Source organism: Sphaeramia orbicularis, chromosome 8, assembly GCF_902148855.1.
Source record: "Sphaeramia orbicularis chromosome 8, fSphaOr1.1, whole genome shotgun sequence".
In the NCBI taxonomy this organism is placed as follows: Eukaryota; Metazoa; Chordata; class Actinopteri; order Kurtiformes; family Apogonidae; genus Sphaeramia; species Sphaeramia orbicularis.
Genome location: NC_043964.1, coordinates 8,627,924 through 8,655,727, shown reverse-complemented (window position 1 = coordinate 8,655,727; position 27,804 = coordinate 8,627,924). Strand labels below are relative to the sequence as shown.

The following is a 27,804-nucleotide window of genomic DNA, read 5'->3' as shown; positions in this document are numbered from 1 at the left end:
CTTTAAATGGACAAATAAATACAGAATATGGTTTACAGGTTAAGAGCACATTCCAGACTATTTCACACTACAGACACAGCAGATTTATCGTCTTCCCGGCAGATGTTTGTGTCTATTCTCCGTTCTCTTTTGCCTGAAAGAGAAAAAAAGCAGGTTATCGTATTAATCCAGATTGAGACACAGGAGGAGAATGGGACCGACTCACCTTTCCCAGGTCACGGCTCTTCACCTTCATCTTGTTGATCTGAGACTCGGCGATGTCAGCTCGCTCCTCAGCCTCCTCCAGCTCATGCTGCACCTTCCTGAGTTTAGCCAGATGAGTGTTGGCCTGCTCCTCCTGCCGACGACACATCGAGAAACACTTATCTCCTGCCAAACGACGCTTCAGGTCTGAGATCTGACAGGAGAACATGCTACTTACCGCTTCCTCCGCCTGCCTCTTGTACGCTTTGACCTTCAGCTGCAGTTTGTCCACCAGCTCTTGCAGCCGCGTCATGTTCTTCTTATCCTCATCCGACTGATTGGAAACACATTATTCAACTAATGGAAACTGCAACACGACGCATGTTTGTAATACCATTTGACTTTACCTGATATGTGAGCTCCTTAATCTTACGTTCCAGTTTGCGGACACTCTTCACTATGTCCGAACCATGTCTTTGTTCTGTTTCAAGCTCATTCTCCAGCTCTCGAACCTGTATGAGAAGAAGCAAAAGGTTCTTCACTATATTAGTATTAGATGAAACTGTGGCTCTCCCTAATTTAGTTTAGTGATCAACATTTATGAAAGTGATCGACATTTAGGCAATAGGATAAGTTGAATCATAAAAGTCTGCACATTTATTGGTAAAATGCTACACCTAAGGTCTCCGACTATATGTTTTAACCCTCTACAGCAGGGATCTCAAACTTGTTTAACCCCAGGGGCCACATAGAACCCGATTTGATCTCAAGTGGATCAGACCAGTAAAATAATAACGTCATAACCTATAAATAATGGCAGCTCCAAACCTTTCTCCATGTTTTAGAGTGAAATAAAAGGAAAATTACATTATGAGAACGTTCTACAAACTATTGTTTAAAAAATGTGAACAACATGAACCTGAAATCCGAAGAAAAATAAGTGCAATTTTAACAATATGTGCAACTAACAGATCACAATGAAGTTACACATACACAAGACATTTAGTAACAGGTAGAATATTGTTGAAATTACACTTTTTCTCTTGAGACATTTCAGGTTGTTCATATTTGTTCAGGTTATTCACATTTTTTGTTAAAGAATAGTTTGTAAATGTAAACATCATAATGTAATTTCACTTTTTTTTTACACTAAAACAGAAAAATTTGGAGTTGTCATTATTTATAGGTTATTATGATAGTACTTTACTGCTCTGATACACTTTAGATTATATTGGTCTGTATGTGGCCTCTGAACTTAAATGATTTTGACATCCTAGATTGTTAAAATCTTTAGTGTCATTTTTGCATTTCACAAATTCATTCAGTGGGCCAGATTGGACCCTTTAGCGGACCAGTTTTGTTTCTGTATGTTTGATACCCCTGTTCGAGACACCTCATACATACTAGAGTAGACAGGAATGGATAAAGACCAGACCAGATGCACTCAAAAAAAAATGCATATGATTTTTTTTTTTTTTTAATATGATTTTCATTTTCCGCCATTTTCCTTCAATTACACTGAAAAAACACCATCTTTAAGTGATTTAAAGTTAGGTAGATGTGCATTTATTTTTTTTTTACACCAATTTTTTCACCATTTTCTGTCCCATCAATCTGTAACTAAAGTAGCACTGCATTAATACATCCCTCAATATATTGTTATAAAGATATGGAGGTTGAGCAGCTGGTGGGGTGGTAAATATCTGTTTATCAACCTGAACTAGTGCCTTTCTGGACAGTCTGGACGTGTGAGGATGATATGTAGAGCTGCCTCTGGGAAAAAAGCGAGTAAATTTATAAAGACCATCGGTAACAAGAAATTTAGCTATGTATAATCATAGTATTGACGTTAAATAAATTGGAGTGAGCAATGTTCAAATAGTTTTGGTCTGTAAATAAAATCCAGAGTGTAAAACCAAGAGAAAATACAGTCAAGACCAGTGGAATTATATGTTTTTAGTGATTAACAGGAAATCACTGCTCTCTTAAGAAATAAAAAAGTAAGCTCAAGGAAGAGATGAAATATGTTAAACAGATTTCAGACAGTAGTTTTTTATCATTAAAATTTGTAGATTATTTAATGGACACGGGATACCTCTTTTTCTAATGATATTTAACACTTCTGAATAGTCAAAATGATGAAAATATTCTTATAGATACTTGGGTATATGTTCATATTTTGCTGTGACATATTGATTGTTTTGTTGTTACTCATAACTACACCTTAAGGGTTATAATAAAGGAATTATTGAGCTGTAAAGACCTGAATAAATCATGTATTTGCACCAAACTTCACATTAAAATCCCTCAGATGAAAAAGTCCCCATTTAACAGAATGTGTTTATATGCATGATGGTGACTTTGCATTAGTTCCTTCCCTTGAATCACTTTATCCCCAGACACTTTCCACCCACAGTCAGCTAAGGTTCACTTTCTTCTACATTCCACAGAAGCTGAAAAGAGTCCAGTGGATATTTGTCAGTGCAGCGGTTCAACTTTACCCTGGCTTCCAGTTTCTGCAGTTGCTTCTTGCCGCCCTTCATGGCCACACTCTCAGCCTCGTCGAGCCGCTGCTGCAGGTCCTTCACCGTGGCCTCCAGATTCTTCTTCATCCTCTCCAGGTGAGCGCTGGTGTCTTGCTCCTTCTTCAGCTCCTCAGCCATCATCGCAGCCTCGAGAGAAAAATAAATGGCAGTAGATGTGTAGATGTTTTGGTGTGGTGAAAAGGGGTTAAATTGTTCCATCGCACACACTTACATCTGTGATGGCCTTCTTGGCTTTCTCTTCAGCGTTCCTCGCTGCTTGCATGCTGTCGTCCATCTCACCCTGAATCTGAGACAAATCAGCCTCCAGCTTCTTCCTGCTGTTGAGCAGACTGGTGTTCTGGAAGAAAAGGTCATGTTGTATACACTATGTGGACAAAAGTATTGGGACAGGTTGAATTCAGATGTTTCTTTTCTAACAGGGGTCTGGGATACAAAACAATAATGACAAATGTCATGATATACTTTTATATTTTGATAAATATCAGTGCATTGGTTAGTTTGATTTAAATTGTTGTCTTTGCTTCCAAAACACCTCAGAGATGGTTTTTACGCAACATTAATTTTTTTTAAATCCATGACTATGGTTTTAAATGTTGATTTTTACCTCCGCCAAGGAGGTTAGGTTTTTGCCAGGGTTTGTTTGTTTGTTTGTCTGTCTGTTTGTTTGTCTGTCCGTTAGTGTGCAACATAACTCAAAAAGTTATGGACAGATTTTGATGAAATTTTCAGGGTTTGTTGGAAATGGGATAAGGAAGAAATGATTAAATTTTGGTGGTGATCAGGGGTGGGGGGGCCCATTTCCAACAAACCCTGAAAATTTCATCAAAATCTGTCCATAACTTTTTGAGTTATGTTGCACACTAACGGACAGACAAACAGACAGACAGACAAACAAACAAACAAACCCTGGCAAAAACATAACCTCCTTGGCGTGGGGGGGGGCCACAGGGGGGGCCACTGATCAGCCTTGGCGGAGGTCTGCGCTCTCCGAGTGCTTCTAGTTATATCTCAAATCAGCATGAACAGGACATCCTACAGCTGTAGCCATGATGTGTCCCAATATTTTTGTCCATGTAGTTTATAAAAATCAATATTTCCTTAAAGTTTAATGGGAGATTTGTCTTTCTAAATGAGATGTGAAGAAATTAGATGGTTAGTTGTGGTAGAAAATTATCATTTACAGTCAGAGCATGAAAAATATTTTAAAAATTTAGAGGTAGAACATTTAAAATCATAGTCATGTATGAAAAAACAACAAAAACAATGTTGAGGGAAATTAAGTAAAAATCTGAGGCATCTCTGAGGCATTTTGGAAGCAAATATAACAGTTAACACCAAACTAACCAATGCAATTTATCCCAATATAAAACTATATTATGACATTTTTCATTATTGTTTTGTATCCCAGACCCCTGTTAGATAAGAAACACCTGAATTCAATTTGTCCCAATATTTTTGTCCATATTGTATGACTATATTTATAATATTTCATATCAACTGTGAGCTCAGCCATTACCTTCAGACATGTTTAATGCAGGTAACTGAAGTTTTTAAATACAGTAACAGCTGTTTTCCCCTGATAAAAATAGCCACTCTTGGTTTTTCAGTACAGTTTTAATGCGAGCATGAAGAGCATTCCACCTATCCATACTGACTGAAGTGAACCCTGATAATTAGATAGTTAAAATGTGAATCCAACCAGATATTTTGTGGAGTTATAGTATTTTTAGTTTCAGTTCATTTGCGAGAACCTCCCTGTATGATTTCCCTGCGGAGGTTGTTACTAAAAAGGTTAATTTTGGAAAAAAAAAAAAAATCCTCAGTCTCCGATTAGAACTTTTGGCAAGTTTTAAAATATTCTCTTACATGTTCCTTCAGCAAAGTATGAAATGGTGTTTAACAGCCAGTAACTGAGTAATCCCAGCAGAGGTGAACAGGTTCATAGAGCAATAAACTCACTGGACACTTCATTCATTATGTTCATTAGGTTCATTAGGCTCCTTATGATCCTGTTCAACTTGTCAACTGTCCATTACAGTGAATATCCAATTAGTCAACAGAAACTCATTACATTTCAGCATAAGGACAAGACATGACTGTTGCTCTGACTATAAATCCACCCATCCAGTCTGGTTCTGAAAAAATGTAAACAGGCTGAGGTGGGGGTGATCATGTAGGATAGGAGCAGTTCAGGGACATCAGGACAACAGAGAATCACCAGATACTAATACAGAACCACATGAGACTCTGAAAGGGTAGTTGGAGTTTTACAACATGACAAAGACCAACCTAGATATCATTTAATGGGCGTTAGATTTTGATTTTTTTTTCTCTTCCCTTTCTTGCTGTCAAATAGTCTTAATACTTTCCCAAAGCCTTTTTAACTTAGCAAATGCACTCAGTAGCACTGTAGTGTTTAACCCTTAAAGACCCAAACAGCCACTGGCATCTACTGATCTAACATGTTTCATACCTGTTGATCCACTAATTCTATCAATACATGTAAATAATTGGTGTAAAATGCAGTTTGCCACCTTTTCATGGTCAGCAGATATGACCCATTTGGATGTTCAGAGGCTCCATAGTGAACGTGGAAACACTGTCATCTTCTACAACATTGATTCACCAGTAAAACCCCTGGAGTTGGATCAGTGAGAGTGGATGGACACACTTGGTTTATGTTCAGTTAGTGATATATTGTGGTGAAAATAAATCACTTCAGAAAGGTTAAATAGAGAGGAAAAAATCATTTGGGAACTGCCACAAAAGTAGCTCTGGGTTTTTATGAGTAAAAAAAAAAAAAGATTTCCTATTAAAACAAATGGCAAATTAACTCTAGGAGGCGGTGGTTTTATGATGTAAAATCTATTTCCTAATGGTGGTCTGGCCATTCTGAACAGGATGGTACAAATGCTTCAGGTCACCATCAGAAAGTAAATGAGGTTTGTCAGGCTCTGACTGAACGACGGTGGACTGAACTCCTTGGATTAAAGGTTAAAGGTTAAGTTTAATTCACTTTATTATGCCCTTTAGGGATGTTCAGTCTTCATTGTACCCATCCGAATACACACAGCAACGCACTCCTTTAGCATTTACCATTAGCATCAGTACATTAGGAACTGCCACTATAGGGCCTTGGCGACCAACTCCAGATCAATGGTCAAGGATTAGAGGTGATAGCATTGTTTTTTGTGTTTTTAATAGCATTTGTTCTCAAATTTATGAGAAAACTCTATGAATTCTGAGATCATACGGTAATATTTTCAAGAAAAAACTCTTTTTATTAAGTATGTGAAGTTACAAAACAAAACATGTAGTGGTGTGGTTCACATGCAGGTTTGTAGTAACTCTGGTTTCTCATTCTGACTATGAGAGGAATTTGCTGTGTTTATATTTGTGAGACATTTTCAGGAAAAATGTCTGTAAAATGTGAACCTGTGAATGAAGCAGTTGGACTCTCTCGTTGGAGTCCAGCAGCTCCTGCTCGGCCAGCTTGCGGCTCCTCTCCGTCTGCTCCAGAGCGCCTCGGACCTCCTCCATCTCCGCCTGCATCAGATTACTCCTGCGCTCAGACATGGCCACCTGCTCCTTCATGTCTTCGTTGTTTCTCAGCACATCGTCCAGGTGAATCTGAACCTCCTGCGCAGTCAAATAAAAAGCGTCTCTTAACGTTAATCAGGTGACCACAGCCGGTTGTTGACTCACTCCTCCTACACGTGACCCACCTTCAGCTGGACCTGAATGTTCCTCAGCTGCTTCTGGGTCTCGGCTGCCTGGCGGTTGGCGTGGCTCAGCTGGACCTCCATCTCATTCAGGTCTCCCTCCATCTTCTTCTTCACCCTCAGAGCGTCGTTCCGGCTGTGGACCTCAGCGTCCAGATTGCTCTGCATGGTGTCGATGATGCGTTGGCTGTTTCTCTTCAGCTGCTCGATCTCTTCATCCTTCTCCGCAATCTTCTTGTCCACTTCAGACTTAACCTGGTTCAGCTCCAGGTGGACCCTCAGGATCTTGGATTCTTCATGTTCCAGAGAAGCCTTTAAATTTAGAGATGAGAAAATAAGCACACGGGAAAGAGTTTGTCAGCAGTGTGGTTGTTTTATTATAGATAGATAGATAGATAGATAGATAGATAGATAGATAGATAGATAGATAGATAGATAGATAGATAGATAGATAGATAGATAGATAGATAGATAGATAGATAGATAGATAGATAGATAGATAGAGAAGTGAAACATAAATACAATACAAGCAATCAACATATTCGACCATTTGCCAACACACCTGCGGCCCTTCAGGCATATACATGTGCAATTACACACAACATCACCAAAAAAACCACACACACACAGGTAAGTAAGTCAACATACACATATAGGTTATTGAAAAACTGACAACTACACCTGATTCATTTAACAGTCTGATGGCAGAGGGAATAAACAAGGTTGTATATCTGTTCCTTCTCCTCTGAGGCACATAATAATTTGGCCCTGACGGCGTTAAAGTAAATCTGTGTTTAAGGACATGGTTTGGCTTATGATGCTTCTGGCTTTCTGGACCATATACTTCTTGCACAAAGAATTTAAGTCTTTTAGCTGGAGCAAACCTTTAAAAATTGTATCATTACCTCTGCCTCCTCCAGAGCTGTCTGAGCCTCAAACTTCTCCTGGTCAGTCTGTTTCTTTGATTTCTCCAGCTCATGGATGGTTTTCCCTGCTTCTCCAACTTGTTCAGTCAGATCCATTATTTCCTCTGGAACAAAATTAAACTGGATTCAAAACTGGATTCAAGGCTTTAGTTCTGCGCAGCGTTACACAGAAGAAGAGCCAAAACATACGCTGCAGGTTTTTATTTTCCCGTTTGAAGGTCTCCAGTTGTTCCAGACACTCCTCAAAGCTGTTCTTCATCTTGAAGTTCTCAGTGCCTAGAGAACGGACCTCCTTTAGAGCCAATTCCAGCTCGGTTTGACCCTCCTCATGTTTCTGTTTCCACTCAGCCAGAATCTGCAGGCAGAAACGCTTCATATTAGTATCAGAAGAGATGTTCAGTCTGTAGTTTTAGATCTGCTGGAAAGGAGCAGGTTTTATTTTACTTATCAACTGTACTAAGATGAACATGAAGTACATGAGGATCATCTTGTGTTAACTCTTGGGGACATAAACTGATGGCTTGGAACAAAAAATAGCCTCAAACCCAAAGATTAGTTCATTTAAATCAATGATTTGGAACCTTACAGTATAATTGCATCACTATCTTAGTTTTTAGTTCACTGGCCATGAACTATTGTGATTATATGTGGCTTCCTTGGGACAATGTCTACAAAGTTTAACAGTTTCCAGAAATTGTGAGTTTTGAAATATTAAAAATTTGCCATTAGTTATTTTGATGGTTTATAACATGGAAAAGGATAGAGATACCAATATAGTTATTATTGATCACTGATAGGAAATCATATTGGAAGTTTCACTGAATTAGTTGGTTTATCCTCTGGTGAAAGTACCACCCACTTCTGTTGTTGTCAGTTGAGATTGATCTCCTGCATCCAGACCACAGGACTCTAACATACAGACAGAACCTGACAACCTCACAAATTCAACTTGTTATTGTTTCTTGGTTGAACATACCGGTGAGCTATAGGGCCATTGGTCCTAATTTTTGTAGCTTCCAACATATCCCACATTTTAATATAAACATAAAAACCTTGTCAAAGTTCCGTTGTTTCTTGTCGAGTGCAGCTGCAGCAGAGTTGGACCTCTCCACATCCATCATCAGATCTTCCACTTCTCCCTGCAGCCGCTGCTTAGTCTTCTCCAGAGACGAACACTTGGAGTTCACTGCCTCCACGGCTTCTTCTGCCTCCTGCAGACGCAGTGCCAGCTTCTTCCTGGGGGAAAAGGTGCGTTAACTTCTGACGAGAGGTCAGTCTGCTCTGAACTCATGTGGAGGTTCTTCATACTTTGCCTCTTCCAGCTCCTCTGTGCGTTGGATGGCGTCCGTCTCATATTTGGTTCTCCACTGAGCCACCTCGCTGTTGGCTTTGGACAGGCAGCGGTGGAGTTCGGCTTTAGCCTCCTGCTCCTCCTCATACTGTTCTCGTAACAGCTCACAGTCATGACGGGAGGACTGCAAACTGTGTGCCAGGGCGTTTTTAGCCTGGACAGAAAACCATCAGAAATGATCAGACACTTATAACACTAAATTAATCTCTCAAACTAAGGAGGAAGTAAATCTATGTGACACCAGACATCATCAGTATTTCTTGTCGGTCTCACCTTCACTTCCTCATCATGAAGCCTCTTCAGCTCCTCGACCTGCTGAATAAAGGCCTGTTTTCCACGACTGAGCTGTGACATTAAAGACTCTTTCTCCTCCAGCTGCCGAGACATTTCAGCTGTGTGATAAGTGGAAAACAATCAGGACCTCCTCATGTGTGGCAGGACAGGACTTCTGCCTCAGATATGATCTAATATCTCACCATTTTCAGTCTGTAGCCGAGCTTTCTGGCTTGAAAGGTCATTTATTAATCTGTGGTTCTCTTCTTCTTTGGTTTTGGCCTCATTCAGTTGATCTTCAAGTGAGCGGCACATTTTCTCCAGATTAATCTGACAAACATATCACAAGTTTCATTTAGAAAAATGGACAAAACTGGGCATAAAAACATTTTCATCACCATCGATAAAAATAAATATGAAGCTTTATGAAGCAGAAAATAAACTGAATCTGAAATATGTGTGGACAAAGTTGAAGCTGAATGTCAGACCTTGGACTTGGCCATGCTGTCCATGTTGCTGGCTAAGTCGTCCATCTCTAGCCTCATCTCACTCTTCTCCTTCTCCAGCTTCTGTCGGACTCTTTGGAGGTTGTCCAGCTGCTCTCCCAGTTCAGCCACGCTGTCGGCATGTTTCTTGCGTAAAGTGGCGGATGTGGCCTCGTGTTGCAGTGAACTCTCCTCCAGCTCCCTTCGTAGTTTGAGAAACTCAGCCTCTCTCTTCTTGTTCATCTCGATCTGAGCAGCAGTGGCTCCTCCGGCCTCCTCCAGACGCTCACTGATCTCCTCCAGCTCCCGCGACACATCACACCTCTGCTTCTCTACTTTGGCCCGAGACGAGCGTTCGGACTCGATCTCCTCTTCCAGCTCCTCGATCCGGGCCTGCGGGTCAGAAACCTCCTGAAGCGGTGTAGCTTTATGGAGTCATCATAAACCAGAACCGATCGTTTACCTGAAGTTCTTTAATCTTCTTCTGCAGCTGTACACCCAGTGCCTGCTCGTCTTCAACCTTAGTCTGAAACTGTGACAACTCGAAGTCTTTCCTGTCAAATCAGGTCAAATATTAAAGCTACACACTACAAAAAGACAGCAGTAGAATAACTAATAATAACAATTACCTGACTATGGTACAGGTCCTTACTTAAGTGGCAAATTTTGTACTTTTTCATGCTTCATGTCCCACATACTGAGACAATTTCCCACACTTTGATTTTGAAGAATAAGCATGATACACGCCATTCATTCATGGATAACTGAATGTTATAAATCAGGGATGTCAAACTAATTTTAGTTCTCACATAGAGACCAATATAATCACAAGTGGGTCAGACCAGTAAAATAATAACAGTGAAAAAAGTATAATTACATTATGAAAATGTTTACATCTACAAACTATCCTTTAAAAAAGGCAGAATATTGTTATAATTGCACTTGCTTCTGTTAAGACATTTCAGGTTGTTCATATTTGTTCAGGTTATTCACATTTTGTGTGAAAGGACAGTTTGGAAATGTAAACATTTTCATCTAATGTTATTTTTTTACAGCAAGACAAAGAGAAAACTTTGGAATTGTTACTTATAGGTTATTATGTTAGTATTTTACTGGTCTGACCCACTTGAGACCACAATAGCGATATATATGACCTCTGAACTAAAAGTATCTAATATCTTCAGTGTCATCTTTAGTTTAATTTTTGCATTTCACAAATTCCGGATTGGACCCTTTGGTGGGCTGGTTTTGGCCCATGGGCCGCATGTTTGACACCCCTATTATAAATGAACTGAATGAAATAGTACATTTGTGTTTTTCCGTTTATCAGTGTTATTGTAATTTATATTTTTCGTTTGGCTTCAGGATTTATTTTCTTTTCATTCTCAGCTAAAATACTTAACACTGAACAAACCTTTCATTATTGTGTATTTTTCTGAATGTTCTTAATCTTAATCTTCTTAATCCACTTCTTTGTAAGTGTTGTCACGTTCTGACCATAAAGATCTAAAATCACAAAACTTTCTTGTTTTGTTGCATCTTTACCTTTTATTTCCTCTTGTTGTGTCTTTTACATCACTTTTTGATTCTCTTTATTTTCATCAGAGAACAACAGTATATATATGAGAAGCTCACATTTTAATTATTGTCGTAGTCTGTTTAGTAAAACAATAAGACCCACCAGACTTTAAGTCTACCTTTAAGCATTGATATGGTTTGTCTGGTGATTCCTTTTTTCTGAAATTTCGAACTCACTTTTTTAGTTTTTCATCCAGCTGCTGCTTCTCGTTTTCCAGGTCCATGATGGACTCTTGAGCCAGTTTCAGATCCCCCTCCAGCTTCCTCTTGGCTCTCTCCAGGTCCATGCGGATCTTCTTCTCTTGCTCCAGTGAACCTTCCAGCTGAAATCACATCCCGTCATGTATGTTAGCATTGACGTTATCGGACAGCTGCCCTCTCTTGTCCACACACTCACCTCGTCCACGTGCTGCTCCAGTTTGGTCTTGGCTTTGGTCAGGGCATTGATCTTCTCCTCCTCGGACTGAAGGTCATCTAACACCTGCTGATGGGCGTCCTGCAGTGCCCTCTTCTCTTTGGACAGTTTGGTGATGTTCTCATCTTGACTCATGATTTCTTCAATCAGGTTTTTCACCTAAAATATCAGAACATGTAGAAAAATACCCTCATTTCAGTTAATTTGTTCCCAAATTTCAAAAAAAAAAAATTAATTCCCTTGTTTTGATTAATCTGAGGCTATTTGGAATAAATAACACAAGAATACATCATGAATGAGGCCATGAGCTACTGTGAAGGACCTGTGTCCAGTGTTGTCTTTGCTAGCAATTTCTTCAAACATCATCTTCGATGAAAAAACTGGTCAGATTCATTTCAAATTTTATATTTGCATCCTTGGGACAATGTCTACAAAGTTTGTTCGTAGTTTGGAGAAATTTAGATTTTGGAATTTTTTTCCAAATTTTGGAAATGTTACAAATATGCTTTTACTAATAATGGTTCATATTTTGATGGTTTAAAACATGTAACTAGTTAGATATATCAATAGAGTTACTATTGATCATTGATAGGAAGTCATATATGGAGTTTGATTGAATTAGTGGAGTTCTCCTCCAGTGAAAGTACCACCAGTGAGATACAGGGACATTGGTCTTATTTTCTTGAACTGAACTTTCTCTTTTCAGTCGGAAAAAGACAAACATCCAGGCACTCACTTAGTTGGAAAAAGAGTGAGTGCCTGGATAATTCTCTTTTTCCTATTGTTCGTACCCTCTCCATGAACACCTCTGGTTTGTCTAATACCAGTAGCTCCCTGTGAATTTTTTTTTTTTTTTTTCTCTTTTCAGTGTTGACTCTTATCACAGTCTTTTGAGTTACTGAAGCAGGAGGATTTCATGCTTAAGGGACAAAACCAGTCTGTTGTGTTGATTCTCATCACTGACCAACATCATGAGGTCCGTCATGTTACCTTGTTCTCCACGGCGTGTTTCTCCTTCTCCACTTTGGCCAAGGTGAGCTCCAGATCATCAATGTCCCTCTTTAGCTCTGAGCACTCGTCTTCCAGTTTCCTCTTCTTGGCGGTCAGCTCGGCGTTCACCTCCTCCTCATCCTCCAGTCGTTCCGTCACCTCCTTCAGCTTGGCCTCCAGCTGGATCTTACTTTTGATGAGTCCTTCACATCTTTCTTCGGCGTCCAGGAGATTGTCTGCTTCCTGAGACCAGGACAAATGTCACAGCTAAAAACCCAAACCTCCGTTACAGTCCACTATAGGATTGCATTTTTGTATTTGGTATCACTTACAGCCTGGACTTGAAGCAGAAGATCATTCTTCTCTTGGACAACAGAGACCATTTTCTCTTCAAGCTCCCTGCGCCGGTTTTCAGATTTGGCCAGATCTTCCTTCAACTTTGTAAAATCCACCTTCATCTGAGCCATTTCCTTTTCAGCTTCGGCGCTCTTTAGGAGAGGCTTGAGCTTAAAGTACAGCTTCATCCACGGCCAGTGTTTCACATTCATGAAGGAACGGAAGTTATACTGGATGGTGTAGATCGCCTCCCTGTTGAAATAAAACTCAGGTCAGGTTATGCTGCAGGTTGGAGCTATAGGGCTGGCTTTCTTCTGCACCGGGCAATGACACTGACATGTTCCGGTTGTCTACACTAGGTTTGGAGGGAGTTAAAAATAACACTAAATACTCTTCTCTGCAGATGTTATGATCATGGTGAGACCATATTGTGCTGTAAAAGTTGAGCCTTGAAATTCATGACATTATATCCTGTGGTTGTTTTGTTCATCAGAGCTGCATGATTTGGAGAAAAAGTCATATAATGATTTGTCACATTGTAACTTGAGTCTGTTTCTAATTTACTGATCCTTATTCCCCCAATTCAAACATAGGCTTTTTTTGGGGTGTTATCAGCTGATAAATGAGTGTCTTTTCCTTTCTCCAAGCTATTATTATTAAGGTTAAAGGTCTTGTATTGGTTGACTTTTAAACATACAGTATGATAACAGAATAACACAGGGTGTTTGTGAGTGGTGAGGGTCAGATTTATGGATTAATTTTCAAAGTTAAGGATAATTAAGGCCTTAATTTATGACAAATTTAAGACTTTTTAAGAATCTGCAGACACTCTGTAAAAGCTTTAGTTAAATATCAGGTCCTGACTTGCCCTTGTGAAACCTGGGAAAATTCAACTTATGTCCCCAGTGGTGATGAAACCCATCAGATGCTTTAGACTTGTGTTGTCATGTCAAGTTGCTCAGTGTGGTGTTATCTGTCACATCATTCTATTTACTTTCTGGCCACCATCTTCTGGTACTCGAGGCGGACGAGGTAGGCGCGACACAGAGCCTGAGTGGACGTGACGACCTGGGCTAAACGCTCGTCTCTCATTTCCTCCAAAGCCCCCAATAGACCGGCTTTAAAAAACACCTGAAGGACAGGGAATGATCAGACAGTGTAACTCAGGGTCACCAGTAAAACAGCAGAGTGACCGAAGAAACACTGACCTTAGTGTGTCCAAACTTGTACTGGGTGTGATCCACATCGATGGAGCCCAGCAGCTTCTCTGCAGCCTTTTTGTTGTCCATGAACTGTCCTTCTGGAACGGCGCTGGCATTAAGAATCCGGTATCTATAAGGCAGGGGTGTCAAAGTCATTTTAGTTCAGTTGATCTGAAGTGGGCCGGACCAGTGCAATCTATATCATAATACTGGAAGGTCTCAGAGCATCATTGAATATCTCAGCAAGTTGATGGGACCAATATTTTGGGAGATATTAGTCATTTTGGAATACAGTAGCCTTACAATGATGTTGCTCGGTTGACCGGAAGCGCAGTACCATGCTGCATGATGGAAAATGAAGTTAAAAACAGGAATGACGCATTTACTAACTTCAGTCCCTAGATATCGGTATTAACCACGGGTCAACACACTAGTGATAGCATAATAGCTGATAAATAATGACAACCCCTCTACAACTTTTCCAATTGTTTTAGTGCAAAAAAACATTAAATTATGAAAATATGAAAGCCAGCTATTCTTTCATGATGAAGCTGTGAATAACCTGAAAAAACTGAAATTTAAACTGAAAGTTTAAGTGCAATTTTAACAATATTATGCCTCAACTTATCATTTATACATGTGCATTACACACAGTGTTACACAAACATTTGGTAACAGGAATAATATTGTTGGAAATTGGAGCTAAAACAAGAACAATTTCTACAATATTAAGTTTCAGCTTGTTATTAACACAACTTACAGATCACAGTGGATCTGCAAATATCCAAAACATTTAGTAAAAGGCAGAAAGAATATTGGTAAAATTTGTTCAGGTCATTAACATTTTATTGTTAAAAGACAGTAAATGTATATATTTTCATAATGTAATTTTTATTTTCATTAAACCAAGAAGAAAATTTCTAGTTGTCATTATTTGTAGGTTATTATGCCATTATTTTGCTTGAGATCGCAAGTGGTCTGTATGTGGCTCCTGAAATAAAACGACATCCTTGGTTGTTAATATCCTTGGTTGTTAATATTTTCAGTGTAATCTTACTAAATTTATCCCGCAGGACCTTTAGTGGACCAGTTTTGGCCCAGGGGCCATGTGTTTGACACCCCTGCTATAAGGGGAGGAACAGGTTAATAACAGATCTGAGTTTGAGACAAGTGTTTAGTCAGAAAGCTTCCATTGCCTTTGTTTGAAGTCTCCATAGATTATTCTGCTGGGAAATCCTTTCCTACAGATGCGGATTCCCTCCAACACACCGTTACATCGCAGCTGATGGATGACCAGGGAGTTTTCCATCACACCTATGTAAAAGAGGAGGATAGTTAAGTTTATCTGTTAGATTTCCCAGGTTATTGGTGATTTCTGACTTATAATGAGTGGAATATTCAGACCAACCTGGTGTTTTTGTCTCATTTGGAATCAAACAGCGAACAAAGTGAGGATGAGTTGTTCTCAGGTTGGTCATGAGCTTCCCCAGATTCTCCTGAAATAGAATCAGGAAGTATTCAACATCATCATTATGTCTCTGTTTATAACCTGTATTGACTTGTATTCTGGAAAAATGTGCTCATTGGCCATCATATTAGGACCAATTTGGCTAAAGAGTGTGAGAAGGGAGGCAATAAAAACATGTCATGCCATAAATTTACAAGAAAAAAGTCTCTGAGAAGTAATTTACAAGAAAGAACTCACAAATGTATAAGAAAACATTGTGAATATTCTCTGAGAATGTAAAAGTCATAAATCTGGTAAAAAAAAAAAAAAAAAATCTGAAATTTAGTGTGATAAAAGTCCTGAACTTACAGAAAAAAACCTGCAATAAATGCAAATCAATCACATTTATATTTTCTATATTAAATTTCTCAGTTTTATTTGGTTGGATGACTTTTAATTACATGGAACATCAAATGCCCGTTTGTCTCATAAATGTATCACTATACTCTCAGAAAATATCCAGATCCTTTTTTTCATAAATTAATTTAAATCTTGAAAATGTAAAGTTTTTTTCTTGAACTATTGCTGCCCTTATCTCACTCAAAATAACCTTGCCTTCACCTAAATTAGCCCTAATATGTCATACTCCTGCAGTTTGAAATGACCAAATTAAAATTATACTTATGGTTTAGAAGCTTTTTATTTATATTACTAGATAATAGATGTAGAGGATATAGAAATGTTGAAGAGTTCCTGGTCTGTATCTCACCCTGAACAAAGCTGATACCGTCTGGAAAGATGCTCCCTTCTTCTTGGTTCCTTTCTTGGTTCCTCCAGCAGCAGCGTCTGCATTGAGATACATTTATTATATGACTGTCAGGTTTTTAGACATACTAGTCGGAGTGATTTCTGACACATGTGAGGAAATGTTTGTTTTTATAAAAGCCTGAAACATTGCAACTGTTGAATGGTGGTGAATTCAGTATCTGTGAGAGATAAGTGGGTAACTGAGTGACTTGACTATTTCCTCTGTTTTTAGTGCTTTTTTTCACTGGTGCATCCATATGAATCCATAAATACTTTTCATCATATTGTAATTTGGATGGTCTGACAGGAAAGTGGCCTCTGAACGGACTTGACTTTGATTAGAAAATCAACCTGCTGATTCTTTTCAGTATTTTTATATTTAGTCTTGTGGTGTGGACTGACAGGAAGGAAGTACATTTTCTAATTCTGGGTGTTTTTTTTTTTTTCAGTCATTTCAGCTCCTGTAGCTTTAACCCTCACAATTACCTTGTAGCAATTTAACAAATGTGCCAAAAACACAAGAAACATGTTTTTTTTTGGTTGTTTCTCCCAGTTTGTGATTAGATTAGATGAGATTAGATGAAATTTTATTGATCCCACAATGGGAAATTCACTGGTAAAAGCAGCAAGAGAATAAAGTGCAAGAAAAAAAATGTGCATGCATAAAGATAGTGCAAACAATCTAAAAAATAATGATAGTAGGAAGTAAAAAAAAAACACTCTAGGCTATACAGGCTGGGGAAGCAAAATTTACAATGAACATTTAGTTGTTTTTTCTCAGCAGGCACTACGTCAATTGTTTTGAAACCAAACATATATTGATGTCATAATCATACCTAACACTATTATCCATACCTTTTCAGAAACTTTTGTCCATATGAGTAATCAGGAAAGCAAACGTCAAAGAGTGTGTGATTTGCTGAATGCACTCGTCACACCAAAGGAGATTTCAAAAATAGTTGGAGTGTCCATAAAGACTGTTTATAATGGAAAGAAGAGAATGACTATGAGCAAAACTATTACCAGAAAGTCTGGAAGATACTATTAAAGAAGAATGGGAGAAGTTGTCACCCGAATATTTGAGGAACACTTGCGCAAGTTTCAGGAAGCGTGTGAAGGCAGTTATTGAGAAAGGAGGACACATAGAATAAAAACATTTTCTATTATGCAAATTTTCTTGTGGCAAATAAATTCTCATGACTTTCAATAAACTAATTGGTCATACACTGTCTTTCAATCCCTGCCTCAAAATATTGTAAATTTTGCTTCCCCACCCTGTATATAAATTTACTTAAGAGTAGAATTGCGATATGTCAGACAGTACAGATGAGACACACTAAGGCAGGTACGATGCAAAACATTTGCTCATGAAAGTAAAATGGCTAAAAATGTTGCAGTATACCATGCTGTTTATTTTCACTTGTCATCTAGATTACAGAATTTTCCTCAAAATTATGTACAGATACTTGAGACCTTAGTTGAATAGAGGAGGTTTAGAACATACCGTCTGATCCGGAGAAGCTGGCGTAGAGCATGGAGAGAATTTTAACTGATGACTTCTGGTAGAGCTGGACCACAGACTCATTCAGGGGGTCTTTGTTCTTCTCCAACCAGCCGCTGATGTTGTAGTCCACGTTGCCGGCGTAGTGCATCAGGGAGAAGTGAGCCTCTGGTTTACCTTTGACTGTTTTCGGCTTCAGGAAGCAGTTGTTCTTGCCCAGATGCTGGTCGTACAGTTTGTTCTTGAAAGACGTATCTGTGGACTTTGGGAACATGCACTCCTCCTCAAGGATGGAGAAGATGCCCATCGGCTGGAGAGAAAGGGTTGTTATTAATGCCTCTGTGCCACATTCTACATTTAGGACCAATCTTTTACTTGAATATGGAGTTTGTAGAGTAAAACATCAGAGTATAATACTATAGAGTAAAATATCATTGTCCTTTCCTGTTTAGGAGAACAAAGTAGGTATTTTTTATTCATGTCAGAATCAGATTTAGAATACTTAATTAATCCCACGGGAAATTAATGCGTGTTACAGTTGCTGTAAGCTGTAAATGTACACATATATGTAGCTCTAAATATACACTATATGGACAGATGTATTTAGACACATCATGACTACAGTTTGTAAGATGTCCTGTTAATGCTGATTTGAGACAAAAACATCAATATTTCCTTGAAATTTAATGGGAAATTTTTCCTCCCAAGTGTGATATGAAAAAGTAGATGGCTAGTTGTGGTAGAAAATGATTATTTCCAGTCAGAGCATGAAAAATAATTTAGAAATGTAAATGTAGAACATTTAAAATCATAATCATGGATAAAATAAACCCCAAACAAAACGCTGAGAGAAATTAAATAAAAACTGTCTCATTTTGGAAGCAAAGATAATTTAAATAAAACTAACTAATACAATGCAATGATATTTATCACAATACATAACTATATTATGACATTTGCCATTATTGTATGTATTCCGCACCCCTGTTAAAAAGAAACACCTGAATTCAACGTATCCCAATACTTTTGTCCAAATAGTGTAGATATCAAATATCAAATATACACATTAAAACACTCTATTAAACACAATTAAAACAGCAATATGCAATAGACAAATAATATCAATATTATAACTAAAATAAATGTAGATAAATATGTGTGCAAAAATATTGTTGTGTGTACTTATAATTGCGTGGTTATAAGGTGGAGTTAAACAGTCTGATGGCCACAGGCGTGGATGATTTCCTGTGTCATTAAGTGGAACATGTGGGTGGTACCTTCTCTATGAGCTCAATGCAGGCTGCCAGGTCCATCCCAAAGTCGATGAACTCCCAGTCGATCCCTTCCTTCTTGTATTCTTCTTGCTCCAGAACAAACATGTGGTGGTTGAAAAACTGCTGCAGCTTCTCGTTGGTGAAGTTAATGCAGAGCTGCTCCATGCTGTTGAACTTCAGACAAACAGAAAATGTTTAATTCAAAGTATGAGCATCATTATGTTAGGCACAATCTGAGAACCTACGTCAAAGATCTCAAAGCCAGCGATGTCGAGGACTCCGATGAAGTGCTGCCTGGGCTGTTTGGTGTCCAGCTGCTGGTTGATGCGAACCACCATCCACAAAAACATCTTCTCGTACACAGACTTTGCAAGGGCGCCGATGGAGTTGTACACCTAGAAAAGAGAAGGATTAACGACAGATTCGACAGAAAATCAAACTGCAGATTCTGCTGCATCTGTCTTACCTGTTGAACATTCTGTCCTTTGGTCACGTACTCATTTCCCACCTTCACTCTGGGATAGCAGAGATTTTTCAGCAGATCAGCAGAGTTTAGGCCCATCAGATAGGCTGCTTTATCTGCCACTGCAAGACATAGAGGCAACACCTGTAAACATACAGCTAGAACACAGGAAATCTTTAGGATCAGTAGTTTCTATCTGCGTGCATTGTTTTCCTTCAGGTTTCAGAGGCTAGTGAAGTTTATGGTATCTGGGAGGTTGGGGTTGTCCCACAAGAAAATGCCATAGTTTTCATAATATCATATAGATCAGGTTAGATTTCATTTAACTTTATTGATCCCTTTGGCAGAGCCCTCGGGAAATTGAGGTTCCAAAAGCAGCAAAACAACAAATGTGCAGTATAAGAAATATTGTAAGAACATAGTAATACAATAACTATACAAAGAAACTGCAAAAAAACAGTTGTGAAAAAGCATTCAGTTGCACATTGGAAAAGTAAAAACAACAAATAACAGAGTAGTAATAATAAAGTAGTATTAGTAATAATAGACAATAATGAATAGCTATTATAAATATGTTATAATATTATATAATATAAAAAATTATCATTAGAGTGTTTAGAATAAGAAGATGTGAAGTTCTGCCAAAGATGCCAATGTATTGGATTGTAGAGATATGAACTGAATTTATTTCCACCAGCAAGGATTTATGTGACCACTAGAGGGAGTAGTGAGTCACTCTGCTGGTCTCCCATGGTGAGAAAAACTAAAGCCACAGGGACTTTGACCAAAGTGTCAGAAAAATACCAGATGGAATGAGAACCACCAAGAAACAACTTTTAGAATCAAAGAAAAAAAGTGATTAACATAGAAGTTATCAATTTCAGCACTGGCTCTAAAAGAAAAGAGGGGGGTTTGATGCTGAAATGGCAGCATTTCTTCTACACGGGGAAGTTTGATACTGAGGTTTACGAAGGTATAAAGTTATTATGGGATGTTCTTATCTTTGGTAAGTTGCCATTTGTTTATCCACGGTTCAGACTAAACTGTGAGTGAACTGGAACTTGTTTGTTGGATTCCAAACAGATCTTTAGTTCAGCAATTGACAACACAAACCGTACAGAAAACGGAGGTGATTTGTGGTTTTACTGTGGCTGCTTAAAAACAGCTAAACTAGCAGAGCTAAGCTAACAGAGCTATAATGTAAACTATCAGCTGATGTAGCACGTGAAGATTATAAGACACATTGTTATTTAGACTGAAATAAGCATCTGTGAGTTTTGAAGAAGAAAACTCGATGATACTGTAATACAGATGTGTGTAAAGAATGAGCTTTATACTTTATACAGTGGGTGATATAGTCTGTGCATACATAATGTTGATTTGTTGATAGTTTTGGTAATTCGAAGTGTATTCTGGTACTTAACTGCCCCCTGCTGGTGGGGTTTGGAATATTAGTACTACATATAAAGCCTTTAATCTGCCTTTTATTTACTTGCTAAATTGATTAGTCATTTGATCACAGGTATGCAGCTGGAATTAAAGAATTTAATGAATCAAACTGGTCAATTATCTTAATCGTTACCTAATATATTAATTGTGGCAGCTCTAGTTAGTTATATTACTGGTGTTATAGGGATTGAAAACCCTGATGTAACAGAAGAGACTGATCATCCTCACCCTCGGTGCCGTCGGGCTCCGCCTGCTCCTCCCGCTGCTTCTGCTTGAACTTCATGTTCCCATAATGCATCACAGCACCAGTCAGCTTGTAGACAGAAACTTTCTCCTCGGCGGTGAACCCCAGAATATCAAAGGCCTCCTGTATCAAAACGTAGAGACGTCAGATGTGAAGCAACTGGCGAGCAGCGTGAGCCCAAAGCGTTTCAGTCGACTCACATCTGTCGCCATTAACTCGTCAGCATCGTTTATGCTTTTGACGCTGATTTCCCCCTGACTGATGAAGGCAAAGTCGTAGGGGTTGGTGGTGATGAGGAGCAGATCTGCAGCCCAACAAATCACTTTAGAAGCATCTCTGAATGTGTATGAGTGAGCAAGAAAAAACAACAGAAAAATAATGAGGACTTAAATGAAAAGCAATCTGTAACTCACCAATCAGCTCAGGCTTCCTGTTGCAAGTAAGCTGATAAAAGATGTGATAGCTCCTCTCAGCAGCCAGTTGAAACGTTACTCTGGATTTCTCAAGTAGATCTGTCAGAGAACAAAAAGACACAAAAGAGTTTATTGCTCAAAAACCCATTAAAGGGAAGACATTTACAACATTTATTCAAACTCACATGTTTCAATGTCTGCAGATGCCAGTTTCCCTGTTGTGCCAAAGTGAATACGAATAAATTTACCCTAAAATCCACAAAAAAAGATGAACAAATAATAGTTATAATGAGATTATTTGTAGAGCAAACCAGTGTTCAACACAGTTTACAGTAAATACATAAAGTGTTGCAACTAAACACATCACTCTTTATTAATCTATTGATTGTTTTGTCAATTCATTGTTTTTTCTGGAAATAAAATATCACAAAATAGTGTTGGCAAACCAAATATATTCAATCTGCTGTCACAGGAGTAAAGAGACTGGAAAATATTAAAGATTATATATAGGTTTTCATGGACTTTAATGATTTTTGCAAGCTAAAACATGATTCATCAATAGTTTTTGTCTCTAAAAATATATGCCCTGAATCTGCAATATCTACAAACACCAACTATAATAACATCAGCTCTTGTACCGGTGATAATATGCATTATTTGTTAAAAACATTAAAAAAAAAAAAAAAAAAGCAAACACCTAAGCAGTTCTGAAAACACATAATTAGCAACTTGGCTCAACTAAAAAGTCTCCAGAGGAAAAACTTATCTCAATTTTTAGGCATTTTTCACAATTTTCATGAAACAAAAATTATTCAGGAATTCAACAACTGGTTATTTTTTATGGTTTTTGTATAAGTATATCTCTGTTTATATAAACTTAAGTGAAAAAAAATGTGTTAATCATATTAAATATTGCCAAGCACTTAGTCATTATCAAAATATTGTTTATTATTTCAGCTGTAAATAAAATACACATATAAATACCGAAAATTTTCAGAAATATGGAATATAAGAGGAATGAAACCAGAATAAAACATCAGCGACAAACTGTTAACAATAATGGATGAATTAAAACTTCTGTTGATGAGGCAGAACTAAAATGTGACTCACAAAGCGGGATGAGTTGTCATTCCTCACGGTCTTGGCGTTTCCAAAAGCCTCCAGTAGCGGGTTGGCCTGGATGATCTGATCCTCCAGAGTCCCCTGTTCACCAACAAACACAAACTGAGCTCTGCTCCCATCGGAAAAACTACAGACCAGCTCTCACACTGCCATGCCTCACCTTCATCTTACTGTTTGCGTCCTTTTTCTTGTCTGCAGACATTGCAATTGTTGCAAAATACTGGATCACACGTTTGGTGTTGACAGTTTTCCCTGCACCGGATTCTCCACTAGACAGGAAGTCAGAGCATCTTGACTTGTTTGATCTGATCTACACAGAGTCTTTTCAGAGATGTGAAAACAGTTGTACTTACGTGATGAGGATCGACTGATTCTCACGATCTGAGACAAAACACAGGGTAGTTACACAATGAAACAATCTGGGTTGGTTTTAATCAGAATCAGAATACTTTATTAATCCCATGGGAAATTATTTTGTGGTGCAGCTGCTACATGCAAGTATAATTAAAGTAGCAGGAAAATATACACACACATATAAGATATGTAAGAAAACTAAGAAGATAAAAATATAAACATGCGCTAAAGTGACTAAAAATGACATAAATGGTAATAATAATAATTATCATAAATAAGTAACAAGTGTGTAGTAGGTGGCATTGATAAAAATTAGGCAAGTGGCAAGTGAGTGACATAACAGATGTAAAAAGGCTGTTTATAGCAGGATGTAATTCAAACTGCTAAAACACATGTTCCCTGACCGGGAATCGAACCCGGGCCGCGGCGGTGAGAGCGCCGAATCCTAACCACTAGACCACCAGGGACCTACATGCCTGCCACAAACTATATGGACAAAAGTATTGGGACACGTTGAATTGAGGTTTTCTTTTCTATAATGAATCTGGGATACAAAACAATGACAAATGTCATAATATAGTTTTACATTGCAATAAAACCATTAGATTGATTAATTTGGTTTAAATTGTTATAGTTGCTTCCAAAATGCCTCAAATATGCTTTTTACTTAATTTCTTTCAACATTGGTTCTGTTTTTTTATCCATGACTATGATTTTAAATGTTCTACATCTAAATTTGTAAAATGTTTCTTGTTCTCTGACTGTAAATAATAATTTTCTGCCACAACTAATCATCTACTTTCTCCACATCTCACTTAGGAAGAAAAATCTCCCATTAAACTTTAAAGAAATTTGATGTTTATAAACTGTATTTACAAAAATATTGGGACGTATCATGGCTACAGCTGTAAGATGTTTCATTAAACACTCATAGAAGATCCTGAGTATTGTCCAGCTCTTCTATGAGTCTGGCATGGTCCATGCCATCCTCTATGCTATCCTGTAGAGCTGATGACATACCGGTGAGCATGAACTGGTAGGCGTTGTCTGACAGGGCGAAGATGTGAGGGGGGACCTCCATCCTCTTCTTGCCTCTGTAGGCCTGGACCACCTCAGGGTTGTAAACTGGAAGCCACTTGTAGGGATTCACAGTCACACAGAAGAGCCCAGAGTAGGTCTGCATGTAAATGTACGCGGCAATGGTGTTAACCTGATGATCCCTGAGCGAGAGTAGAGGTCAAGACCACCTAAACTGAGACAAACACTAGACCAGATGCACAGCAGAAGCACATTTCTGAACACGTACAACTATTGTGTACATGCAGTGATAAGGATTCCTCTTGGCTATAATAATTCCTTCTTTTAACCGAAAACATTCTCATATTTTTCTTTAATCTTACATTTTACATTTTAGCGAAATGGGGAAGTTCTAAAAGTAGAATAAGTAGAGTTTAGTCATATTAAAAAATTAATAATCAGTATTTTGATCTATGTTTTGACTTTTAGCTCCAGATTTGCCCTGGACGCAGCTCTCACATATAAAGTCTTTTATCAACACATTAAATAATAATGTGAATATCTTTCTGCACTAGAGTTTCGGTTCTGTTATCGAAGTGAGTAAAAGTGTAAGAATATTCTGCCTTAAAATGAAAGTAAAACTATAAAAATATTATCATAAAAATATACTTAAAATAGCAAAAGTAAAAGTGCAGAAGTGATCTTTTTAGATTAATCTATTTTTTAGGATCATAATTATTGAAACGCTAATCTTCTCCTTGGTTTAATGCTTTAATTTTGCAGCTGCTGGTGATGATGGGGCTCATTTTAATCACTGTTCATACTGTGAAGGAGATTAATCTATAATAATACATAATATTGATTTTTACTCTGCACAGATAACATGAATTTAAATGTGAAGTAAAAAGTGCAATTTTTGTCTCTGAGATGTGTAGTACTTTAAAGTATTAAGGAGCAGAAAATGGAAATACTCGAGTAAAGTACAAGTCCCTCACATTGTCTGAATAAAACCAGATGATATATGATGTTAATTTGTAGGAAGTTATAAAGGGCACTTTTAGTTTTTAGATATTTTATTGATCCTCTCACATCTACATTTATTAGTTGAGAGATGTAGTTGTATAAAACTTTCAGATTTATTTTCTTCTGATCTCAAACCTCTGTCTTTTCCATATTTTACCTACTCTATCCTCCTGGTTTTCAGCTTGTACGTCTGATCTGTGTGACTTACGTAGATCATCCAGGCGGCGTAGCGCTCCTTCAGGTTGAACAGCACCGCTGGCTCGTGGAGGTGCGTCATCATCACCATGTCCTCGATCTTATCGAACTTTGGGGGATTCATGGGAAACACTTGGTCCTCCTTGACGGTCACAGTCTGGGAAATGAAAACACAGAAGAGATTAGAAAATAATGATTCAGATGAGTGAATGGGCTGCATATTTGGTGAAAATCCTGCAAGCACACAAAGTTAAACCTCATACAAAAAAAGCAGAAAATGTGGTTTTTATTTTAACTTGCAACAGACATTTTCATTCCTACAGTTAGAGCACTTTAAATCCTCTAAATTTGGACATTTTCATCACAGAGTGAAGAAACTAGAAAATATTGGCTTCTAAGAACCTTGAATCAGAAATTTCAGACCAGGGATATCAAACTTGTTTTCGTTCAGGTTCCACATTCAGCCTAATATGACAACAATAAAAACATAACCTATAAATAATGTCAACTCCAAACTTTTCTCTATGTTTTTGAATGAAAAAAGTAAAATTACTGTCTGAAAATGTTTACATCTGCAAACTATCATTCAAAAATGTGAACAACTCGAACAATCTGAAATTTCTCAAGAAAAATAAGTGCAATTTTAACAATATTATGCCCCAGTTCATCATTTATACCTGTGTATTACAACTTACAGATCAGAATGGATCTACAAATACACAAAACATTTAGTGACAGGCAGAATATTGTTAAAAAATTACACTTACTACTCTTAAGACATTTCATGTTGTTCATATTTGTTATAAAATGCAAGTTTGTAAGTTATTTGTCACATACTTTTTCTTGCATAATTTTTTTACACTAAAACAAAGAGAAAAAATTGACATTATTTACAGGTTATTATGGTAGTATTTTACTGGTCTGACCCACTTCAGATCATACTGGTCTATTTGTGGACCCTGAACTAAAATGATTTTGACATCCTTGATTGTTAATATCGTCAGTGTAAATTTTGCATGTCACAAATTCAGCCCACGGGTCTGATTGGTCCATATACATTGCGGCCATTTGATTTCCATTTTGATATTAATAAATAAAAAATAGAAAACAATTCGTGTCTTGTTTTTCGTTTTAAAATCAGTAAACGAAAAACGGTAAAGGATCTGAATCCTGTTGTTTGTCATAAAATCGAAAAAAAAAAAAAAAAAAAAAAAATGGAAATGACTCTATTTGACTGTGGGTGCTGTGGAAACTGGAAAATTGGAATTGAAAAAAATGTTTTCCTTTGCTATTCCGATTTTGCCATAGTTAGGTCTTTTTTAATGACCCAGAAAACGTTATTTTCCCACAAGACCAACAAAATCAAAGTAGACATTTGTAGTTCAGATTTGTTAGATGTCTTTAGATCAATATTCAGATTTTAAGCATCTGGAGTCTGAGTTCGACTCACCAGAGTTCAAAAACGGAAATCGAATGCCCCTACACGGACCCTTTGTGGACCCTTTGTCGGGCTGGTTTTGGCCCATGGGCCTTATGTTTGACACCCCTTTTTAGACTGTTTAATTACTGATGAATGTACCAGTTAGAGGAGACAACTGATGGATTAAATCATTCCATTTCTAACCAACAAATACTGATGGATATTCACTGTCTCTAGAAACTTTAAGAAGTTGAGGATTTTCTCCACATATAGAAAGTCTCAGGGAAACTAAGTAGCATTTAGAGCTTCAGGGGAGGCTCCATGTCTCCACACTAATAAAATCTGCTGCTTCTTTATTGCAGCTTTTGCAGGATGACTCCCTGAAGCTGTGTACAAATCCTTCCACATCAGCCTGAATAACATCCTCGTCCATTCACCGTTCCTCTACTCTCAGCCTACTTATCCAGTCCACCCACTCTGTCGTCCGCCGTCTTCACCGTCACTTTGCCATCCACCTTGTCCTGGATCTCAGCTTTGGTGTACAGCTCCTTATCGTCAGTGATGAAACACGCCGTCTTTCCATCGAAGGGCCGAGTCTGCGCCTCCGTCCGCTCCTTCTCAGATTTACGGAGGTATTGAGCGGCCGGCCCAAAGATCGACATCTCCCCATCTGCGCTCATTTTCTGACTCACAAAGGAGACACACTTTTCATCATTCATGTCCTTCTACACCGGAGATGATCCTGGTCCTCCAAATGCATCCTGTACTCACCTTGATGATCACGTCTGATAACTATGAAGCTCAGAGGTTTGAAAAATAGTTTCTGAGAAGACACAACACACAATATGTTAACCTTTTCACACATCTACTACATGTACACACTGACGACCTGTGGACTTACCTTCCTCACATCCTTAAAACCAGTGGCACCGCCTCTTTTATATGTGACCACTGTCCTTGGTGGACGCCGTCTGTCTTTACATGGACATGCACAGGTCGAGTTACATGAACCTGTTGTTTGTTCATCATGGAGAAGGATGGATCCTGGATTAAGATGAAGAAGCAGCG

General features: G+C 38.1%; 1 protein-coding gene and 1 non-coding gene across 2 annotated transcripts; both read right to left on the bottom strand.

Annotated features, from left to right (window-relative positions):
- Positions 1–154: 154 nt before the first annotated feature.
- On the bottom strand, positions 155–27,416 carry LOC115424187 (myosin-2-like). Its single transcript, XM_030141305.1, has 38 exons — positions 27,213–27,416; positions 25,330–25,473; positions 24,102–24,258; positions 23,081–23,108; positions 22,888–22,996; positions 22,716–22,808; positions 21,791–21,854; positions 21,606–21,704; positions 21,393–21,496; positions 21,177–21,315; positions 19,503–19,621; positions 19,282–19,431; positions 19,040–19,210; positions 17,766–18,072; positions 16,224–16,300; positions 15,416–15,503; positions 15,204–15,321; positions 14,014–14,137; positions 13,800–13,936; positions 12,802–13,057; positions 12,470–12,712; positions 11,462–11,638; positions 11,242–11,387; positions 9,950–10,040; positions 9,490–9,879; positions 9,205–9,331; positions 9,002–9,120; positions 8,686–8,882; positions 8,430–8,613; positions 7,567–7,732; positions 7,357–7,481; positions 6,455–6,763; positions 6,165–6,368; positions 2,941–3,066; positions 2,685–2,855; positions 591–695; positions 422–517; positions 155–337 (listed from the first exon to the last, which is right to left on the bottom strand). Exons 1-38 carry the CDS (start codon positions 27,414–27,416, stop codon positions 155–157), a joined length of 5,847 nt encoding a protein of 1,948 aa, XP_029997165.1.
- On the bottom strand, positions 23,477–23,548 carry trnae-cuc (transfer RNA glutamic acid (anticodon CUC)). Its single transcript has one exon. It is a non-coding gene; the product is annotated as a tRNA-Glu (tRNA).
- Positions 27,417–27,804: the final 388 nt, after the last annotated feature.

Coding starts and splice junctions, on each gene's coding strand:
- LOC115424187 (XM_030141305.1), bottom strand. CDS start 27,416: ATGAGCGCAGATGGGGAGATGTCGATCTTTGGGCCGGCCGCTCAATAC. Junction 21,855..22,715: donor ATGACAACTCATCCCGCTTT/GTGAGTCACATT, acceptor TGTGGATTTTAG/GGTAAATTTATTCGTATTCA. Junction 7,733..8,429: donor AACAACGGAACTTTGACAAG/GTTTTTATGTTT, acceptor TTCTGCCTGCAG/ATTCTGGCTGAGTGGAAACA.